The sequence below is a fragment of the Sarcophilus harrisii genome, chromosome 2 (genome assembly GCF_902635505.1).
Source record: "Sarcophilus harrisii chromosome 2, mSarHar1.11, whole genome shotgun sequence".
Taxonomy (NCBI): domain Eukaryota; kingdom Metazoa; phylum Chordata; class Mammalia; order Dasyuromorphia; family Dasyuridae; genus Sarcophilus; species Sarcophilus harrisii.
The window spans coordinates 492,294,890-492,303,954 of record NC_045427.1 but is presented as its reverse complement, the minus strand read 5'-3'; the positions used below and the strand labels follow the sequence as shown (position 1 = coordinate 492,303,954).

General features: G+C 34.4%; 1 protein-coding gene across 1 annotated transcript; it reads left to right on the top strand.

Annotated features, from left to right (window-relative positions):
* Nucleotides 1-1,387: 1,387 nt before the first annotated feature.
* Nucleotides 1,388-2,344, top strand: LOC100920933 (olfactory receptor 10G2). Its single transcript, XM_003755824.1, has one exon. The coding sequence runs from the start codon at nt 1,388-1,390 to the stop codon at nt 2,342-2,344; it is 957 nt and encodes a 318-aa protein (XP_003755872.1).
* The last annotated feature ends 6,721 nt before the right edge of the window (nt 2,345-9,065 follow it).

Below are 9,065 nucleotides of genomic sequence, written 5' to 3'. Positions count from 1 at the left end.
GAAAAAGGAATTTTTCTCTCTGCATGACATCTGACAAAACAATTGAAAGTATACACCAGTTCAAGTAAAGCTACTATTTGAAAATCCGGTAGGAAAAATAGATGATAAATGGTTGTGTTTGCTTTATCTTGATTTGCTTTACTTTGGGACTGATGATCTTGTAAAAGGCTTCCCTAGAAAAGCATTAGTTAGAATGAAATTCAACTTCACAGTATCCTAATTTTGATTTATCTAGAATTTGAAACTGTTACTCTTCCCTTCAAAAACAAAAATCACCTAAATATTCTTAACTTATCTAACTACCCTTAGATCATTTAGTTCAACAGAAATGATTAATTAAGTCCTATTAAGGACCAAGCACTGTGCTAAGACCTGGAGATATAAAATGATAAAAATTTTTAAAAAAACTTTTCCCTTGAGCAATATGATGATTTCTGAGCACAAATTAATGAAGTTAGACAGTCACTGACAGAACTAAAGTCCAAAACCTACAGAGAACTTGGATAATTTGGAAGACTTTGTTATAATGAGGTATGATATGTAGACCATTGAAAAATAGTGAAATTTAATCCATTCATTGATATTGGAACAAATCATTCTCTCAAGGGTACATATGGTTGCTAACAAAATATTGCAATCTTATATGTAAAGAATACTGAACTAAGAATCAAAAAATGTGGGATTTAGTTATAACTCCACTATTTCCTAGTTAAGAAACTATGGGCCAATGACTATAATTCTGTGACTTTCATCTTCTTCATCACGTAAATGAGGGACTAAAATTCTTATTCTTATGACATCCATTCAGGAAAGAATAGATTTCCCTCTACCTCTCTCCTCCTGACACAAGATTCACATATGGTGACTTTACTTAAATTGAGATATACTTGCAATTGCTTTGTCAAATGCCCTGCTAAGGAAAGACTTCCTTCTTCTGATTTTATTTCTGTGTATGTCCCAAAATAGAAGGCACATAGGGGGAGCTATGTACTAGTAGTTGGGAAGAGAGTAGTTTTGAGTTTCAGTATATACAGAGGTGAGTAAGAAAAGAAGGAAGAGTCTGAAGAAACTTGATTTTCCTTGATCATTATTCCTAAATAATTCATAGAATCATAGCTCAAACAGCTGTAAGAGATGTTACATATGATCCATTCTAACTACATCATTTTACAAATGAGAAAACTAAGACCCAAAGAAGTTAAGTGTCTTTACCAAGTTCATACAGGGAGTAGTACAAAAATGAAAATTTGAACCCAAATCATCTGTTTCCAAATCTATTGTGTTCTTACTGTATCACATTGCCTCCCATTCATCTTAGCCTTTTTATTGTGCCATGTCACCTCTAAATGTAACATTCCATTTCTCCTCAGAAGCAAACAAAGAGGATATGGAAAAAGTAAAAAACAATTCACTGGAAACCACAGTGACAGACTTCATTCTCTTGGGATTATCTCATCCACCAAAATTGAGGACCTTCCTCTTCTTGGTCTTCTTTGTGATCTACGCTTTGACACAGCTTGGAAACACGTTCATCCTGCTCATGGTCTGGGCAGACTCACAACTCCATGTACGCCCAATGTATATACTTCTGGGTGTCCTCTCCTTCTTAGACATGTGGCTCTCTTCAGTCATTGTTCCACTGATTATCCTGAGCTTCACTCCTGCCAGCAAATCTATCCCATTTGGAGGGTGTGTGGCTCAACTCTACTTTTTTCATTTCCTAGGAAGCACTCAGTGCTTTCTCTATACTTTAATGGCATATGACAGGTACCTAGCAATATGTCGACCTCTACACTACCCTGTGCTAATGAATGGACGTCTATGCACAATGCTTGTGGCTGGAGCATGGGTGGCTGGCTCTATCCATGGTGCTATCCAAGCCACCCTCACTTTCCGATTGCCTTACTGTGGTCCCAATCAGGTAGATTACTTCATTTGTGACATCCCTGCAGTACTGAGGTTGGCTTGTGCTGATACCACTATCAATGAGCTGGTGACTTTTGTAGATATTGGGGTGGTGGCTGCCAGTTGCTTTCTGTTAATTTTACTTTCCTATGCAAACATTGTCTATGCCATCCTACAGATCCGTACAGCAGATGGGAGGTGCAAGGCCTTCTCTACCTGTGGCTCACACCTGACTGTGGTTACTATATATTATGTGCCCTGCATTTTCATCTATCTGCGAGCTGGCTCCAAGAGCCCCCTAGATGGTGCAGTAGCTGTGTTTTACACAGTTGTCACCCCATTGTTAAACCCCTTGATCTACACTCTTAGAAACAAAGAAGTAAAAGCAGCCCTAAAAAGGATAACAGGAGGCAGAGGAGCTACCAAAGAAAATAAGTAATTTCGTTTTCCCGCTTTGATCACCAACTACTGTGACTACAATTTCCTTTAGCTCTTCTATTTATACAAATTCTTTGCTTTTTATTAGTTATTGTCATTTGTTTGAATTGACTAAAAGTACTTTAAAAATCTTGATCTTGAAATGAACAAAAATATTCTCACAATTACCTCAAATTTCCTCTATATGGGAGATAAAGGAATTATAGAACGACCAGCCAAGCTACCTTCTTGACATAAAGTATTCCTCCTGCTCACTTATGACTAATGTTTCTTTTCAATAAGAAGTATCTTCTATTATCTTATTCTAGTCATGCATCCCATCCCATTAGTCTAAATTATGCCTAATTATGACATATTTATATTATATGTTAAAATTTCAAATTTACTTTATTTCTAATGATACATAGATACCAATACCACAAATATTGTTTTCTGCCCTCCTTTGTCATTTGTTCCAAAGAATCACTGAATATTTTCTTTTTATGTGATATCTACCACTCTCCACAGTATTTGGATTTAATATTTTATTTTGGCCGTTATTCTCCTTTTTCAGATTTCATCTTAAATATCAGCAGCTTAGGCTCCTGTGAAGCTAACAGAAAAGAAAATAGATTCCCTATGCCACAGATATTACAACAAGGCAGATGTGTACAACTACCTGGGTCTAATCTAGGAGGATTATGAAAGAGCCTTAGGGATGGTGCTTGTCTGATAAGGAAGTTGACATATCAACCTGAGAGTAGTACCCAAGGAGCAGGAAAGTAGGCTAGATGTTGGAAGATAGCATGAAAAAAGTATACTTAGTTCCTATTGCAGTGATATCAGTAGAGAGAAATCAATGGTGTAAAAAAAAAAAATAAACAGTAGAATCAGTTCTTCTCCAAGATAATGTATTTAAGTCATGGATTACTGAATCTGTCCTTATTCTATTTGGGAAGAGATTTTCAAAAGGGTTCCCAAAAAACCCTACCTCATATGAAAATAGTATGATCTTGAAGAAAAAATGTAAGCTCTAGGGGCAAGGATGACTTTAAATTTTTGTCTTTATGTTCCCATTCTGTAGCTTGAAAATTTTTTCCATATAGCCTATATTTAATAAATGCATCGAATCATTGGATTGGATCTGATTTTAGTAATAGACTTCTTGGCAGTAGAACACAGCTGAAGATAGTTACCAGAGCTGACCTTCAGAGGCTCAGTTCTTGTCTGGTTCAAGGAATCATAGGTATTTAGACTATATTCTACATTCAATGCTGGTGTAACATTGTCAAACTGATCCACTTTTGGTGGTTTACAATACAATGAGTAGCAGATGTCTGGAATCAATTTGAGTCAAGAAAGATCTAGAGAAGCTTTCAGAGCCTTTGCTGTAGTGCCATCTATATTGTCATTTAAATAACTGAGTAAAATAGTAAACAGAATGTGACTAAGACAAAGCCATGTCAGGCAGCTACTGGAGATCTTCCCAATTTATGAAGATTATGAAGATAAGTATACTCTTTGGTTTCAGGTTTTCAATAAGTTGTAAATCTGCTAACTATACTATCAATCAGGCAAATGTTTTGCTGAAATTCCAGTATGTTACTTTAATAGAATTTCCCCAATAACTTGTCAAAAAAAAAGGTAATAAAGTTAGTCTGACACATCCCATTCTAAATAAATTCATATTAGCCATAGTAATTATTTACCTACTAGAATTTTGCCAGCAATAAAAATCCAATTAATGAGTTTACAATCTTTTTTTGTTGTTTTGGGTTTTTGTTTTTTTATGAGTTTACAATCTTAAGAATCCATCTTATTATTCTTTTTCAAAATCATCATAGCATTTATATAGCTCTACTCTTGCCATTGCCCATTATATTTCAAAGATTACTGATAACAGGTCATAAATTGCATCTGAAAATGATACTTAAAGAATCCTAACAAGTTGAACATTTGAACCTAATGGCTTGTTGTCACCAAAATAAAAGGGGAGCTCTTTTCTCATTATTTTTTATTGAAACTCATATTATCTATTTTAATTCTATACCTCCCCATATGAAAATTATTCTATTTAGTAGAGAATTTAGAAACAAAAATAGTTAAGTGATTTTGCTTGCTTTTCAAAATCTATTATCTGCTTATCCTCCCTGATCTTGGCACTCTCCCTCCTCTAATCTTCTTATTCCCACAACTTTTGACTGACATAACACATTGTTATGTGTCAAAATAACCTTTAATACACTAAAAGATCCAATTTTTAAAAATATCCTGCTCCTTATTAATACCTTCCCCATCTTGTACTAGATTATTTCCTCATCTTTAATTATGTGTGTAGTACATATATGTTTCAGGCTCTGCATTCCAACCTACATTAGCAGATCAGATCCCCAAAGCAAGATCATATTTCTTATATTTCTAGAGATAACCCTGAGGATTTAGGGTAGAACTGTCTTTTATACTATAGCTCATAATCCCCTCTATAATGTATTCTTCCAATATCATCACCAGTTAATCTCCCCAATATAACTTATCCAATGATTACTATCCTAATATCTAGCAACCAGTTAATATCCCAAAGCCATCTAACCAATATTGATATATAAAAGTTGACATGATAATATAGTCCTAATATTAGTCAATTAACTCTTACAAAAAAGATGTTTTCTGAGAAAGCATAACAAGAATAGAAACACAAAAACATCCAGAATACCATCTGCCCTCTACAAATATATGCATACTCAGTATCAAAAATGAAAAGGTGAACTCATACCCAATAAAGACTAAAGAAAAGTGATTATTAGGAGCTATTTTGTCTAACTATATGCCAATAGAATTAACCTTCTTAATGAAATATATAAGTATTTTCAAAGTAATTTACCCAAAAGAAATAGAATATTTAAATAACTCCATCTTAGGAAAAGAAATTGAACAAGTCACAAATGAAATCCCTAAGAAAACAATTCCAGGACCAGATGGATTTTTACCAACATTTAAAGAACATTTTATTTTAATACTACTTAAAATGTTTTTTAAAATAGGTAAAGAAAGAGAGGATTCTGGGAAGATGGCAAAGCAGGTCAGAAAATTTCAAGATCTCCAGATTTCCCCATAAATAGAATAGACTTGTGCCTCATTGTGAACATAGAGTGGTGAAAAACAAAGAAGACTTTGGGGAGAACAGGGATCCTCCTGGGATAACCCAAACTGGAAGAAAAACTCCAAGACAGAGATTGAGCAGGGTGTAGTACAAACACTTTCAACTCCATAGAAATAGGAATCTTGGGGCTAACTAGATTTGGCTGGAGCTCCAGCTCAAACCACAGAAGCTTTCACCTCCCTAATAAAGTGGTTAATCTGGGTTCTGAATCCTGCAAGACTGAGGAAATCTCTGCTGATTAGGAACATTAGGCCTAGCTATGCTGCAGAGATCTGGCCCTGGGTGAGAAGGATCCAGCATACCCAGTGAGTGAGGCAGGGATGCTTCTGGTTGCAGGCACTTGCAGAGGATGAAGTTTTTTGTTTAGATCAATTCAAATATGCTGGAGCTACAATTAATATCATACAAGATTTATCAGTAGCCACAAAAAATACTACAAGTCCTAGAATAATCAAAAGTTAGGCCTGTGGCCAAAAATGTCTTACTCAGCAAAATTGTCCATAATATTGAATTTTTTTAAAATGGACAATCAACAAACATGCAAATTTTCAGAACTTTATCTCAAACAAACCCAAATCTAATAGAAAATTTATATAAGAACCAATATCAAAGATTAATTTCAAGGAACTTAACATGGACAAATTATTTATGTTTTTATAGGAAAATATATACCATATGTTTAAGACTGACATCAGTAGTTGGAGAGCTCAAAAGAAAGATTGGGACAGAGTTGAGTATTATCTGATTATGAATATTATCTATAAAGCAAAATTGTCTAGGAAAAGGTAAAAATAGTAATTATGTTATACAAATGAGGTGCAGAGAAAGAATAGACACATAGGTATTACAGTGGGGAAGAGGGCTCATAGTTCTGAAAACCTAATCACATCAAGAAGACTTAAATAGGAAACATTACATATGCATACACACACATATTTACCCATATGTAAATATATTTCATGAAAGTATAGCACCCTCCAAAATATATAAAGAAATAAGAGGGGAGGGAATAGGATAAGATGAGATGCAAAGAAGGATGCGTAGCTTTATGGCAGTGGGACAAAGTGTGTAGATTAACGGCAAAGGCTAAACAGGAAGGAAAAGGCTGACATAAGATAAGATGGGGCACAGAATGTTGTTTAGATTAACAGGATTGGCATAAGGTGTGCAAATTAATAGGAACAGGATGAAGAGAGAAGGAAAGGATGGGGGAGAAGATAAAGGAAAGATCTATGGGTGGAGAAAGGTTAAGTAATAACAAGGCAAGTTAAGGAGCAGAATTAAAGTAGAAAAGTTAGCAGGAATAAGAAATAAGAGATATATACAAACACTACAACAAGGATCAGGAGTAGAATTTATTAGGAAAAAAAATAGGATTAGTAATCATTGATCTTAGACAAAGTCAAATGTAAAGATTCAATCAAGAGAAAAATCTATATTATATATCATCCATATTAATATTATTTTAAATGCATGTTTACATATAGGTAAATATGTAAATGCATATATACATATGTGTGTGAGGGCAGATGTGTATATGTATGTATGTAGATATATGCATGTGTATGGGTATGAATATATATATGTATAGAGGTGGGGGGGGGTATGGGTGTAGTGTGTGTGTGTGTATTTGTGCTTAACTGTATCCTGTTTTGAAAGGTCAGGGGGGATGAAAGAGGGAAAAAAATAAAGTAAAAAGTACACAGCAAAGAACAAAAGAATAACCTACAAAGAAGCAAAGATGGACACTTGTGAACATAATCTCTTGTATTATTATATATGCTTTCTTGAAATGGAAATTTATTGTTATATATTTTGAATCCTCTTGGATATTATTCTGGGCTTGTGATGATGTTTTGTTTTGTTTTGTTTTTATTTTCCTTTTCTGTTTTTATTTTTCTATTCTTTTTTTTTTATTATTCTGTATGTAGTTCAATTAAAAAAAAGTTTTAAAAATAGGTAAAGAAGAAATTCTACCAAATTCTTCCTAAGACACAATGATGGTCTTAATATCTAAACTAAAGAGAGTCAAAATAGAAAAAGAAAACTATAGGTCATTATTCTTAATGAAAATGATGCAAAATTTTTAAATAAAATACTAGCAAAAACATTAAACTATATATCACAAAGATCATACACTATAATTAGGCTGGGTTTATACTAAGAATATAAGGCTGGTTCAATATTAGGGAAACTATAAGCATAACTGACTTTAACAACCAAAAAACCCCTTAAACTTATTTCATTAAATTCAGAAAAAAAAAGCTTTTGACAAAATGTAATGCCTATTTCTATTAAAAAACACTTTAGAAATAGTTTTCCTTAAGTACCATAATATCTAAAACTAAAAGCAAACTTTATTTGCAATAAGCTGGAAGCCTTTTTAATAAGATCAAAAGTGAAGCAAAAATCCATTATCACTATTACTATTCAATATTATACTAGAAATACTAGTCATAATATTGGGTTCATCACTAAATGTTGGAGAGAGGGGATTTTGGACCCAAAGAGTATATTAGGTTACAGGTCAATGTTGAAAGATGTCTCAAAAGAATTTGTAAGCTTAGACCGTCTCCTAATCAAAAGGCATATGGGTTTTTAGCAATTAACAAGGGAGAGATCAAGAGCTAAGTTTTCCTAGTGGAACTCACAATTAACCAAGGGAAAAACTGAAAAAGGGAGGAAGATGCCATAAGGTGGCCTAAATTCCTAGGAAAGGAATTTTAGCAGGAGATTATGCCATGGACTGACAGGTTAACCCTAAAAAGAATTAGCTATAACAAGGAGAAAGATCCCCACCATGTCACAAAGCAGGCTAAATTCCTAAAGAGGGAGTTTTTAGCAGGAATTCACAGTATAAGTAGATTCTTGGGGAAGGAAGTGGGAGAGGGAGAGAGACCAGGGAAGGAGCAGGGAAGTTGACATTATAACTTGGCTTTCTGACTGGATATAGTAACTGTACGATTACAATGGTCATGTCAGTGCAAAGAATTCAACCAGAGGCCTTAACCTGGAATGGAACTATAATAAAAATTCACTTACAGGTAACAAAAGACCAATTAAGATCAAGAGGTCAAGACATTCAGTACCCCTTTCTCCTTGCCTCAGGGAGTAGCTTTGGCTATAAAAGTCAGGTTTTCTCAGGATAGTGCCATTCCTTGCTATCAATGACTTGCCCAAATATCAAAGATGTGGAATTTTCTCCACCTTCATCGATAATAATAATGATATGGTTTAGATTTGGGGTATCCAAATGAAAATGAGGTCTAGTGGCAGGTTCGAGGTACAAGGAGTTAAATAGAGTTCCCCTGCAACCCCTTATGATTTGGCACAAGGGTGGAGAGTTAAATGAGTTCTAGTGGCAGCCCAAGAGTCCTCTGTAAAGGAATTTACAGACCCAAAAAACTAGATTAATAAAAAGAGCATAGGAAGTAAGGTTAAAGTCTAGTTAGTAAAAGGTGTTAGATAAAGAAAAGAGGGCACTGGAAATATTATTCCAGTGGACAGAGGCTCCTTGGCATGCCAAGCATAAGGCTAGCATGTTTGGAACCTCTGCAAAGAGAGAGCTCCAGCTTGGCTCTTT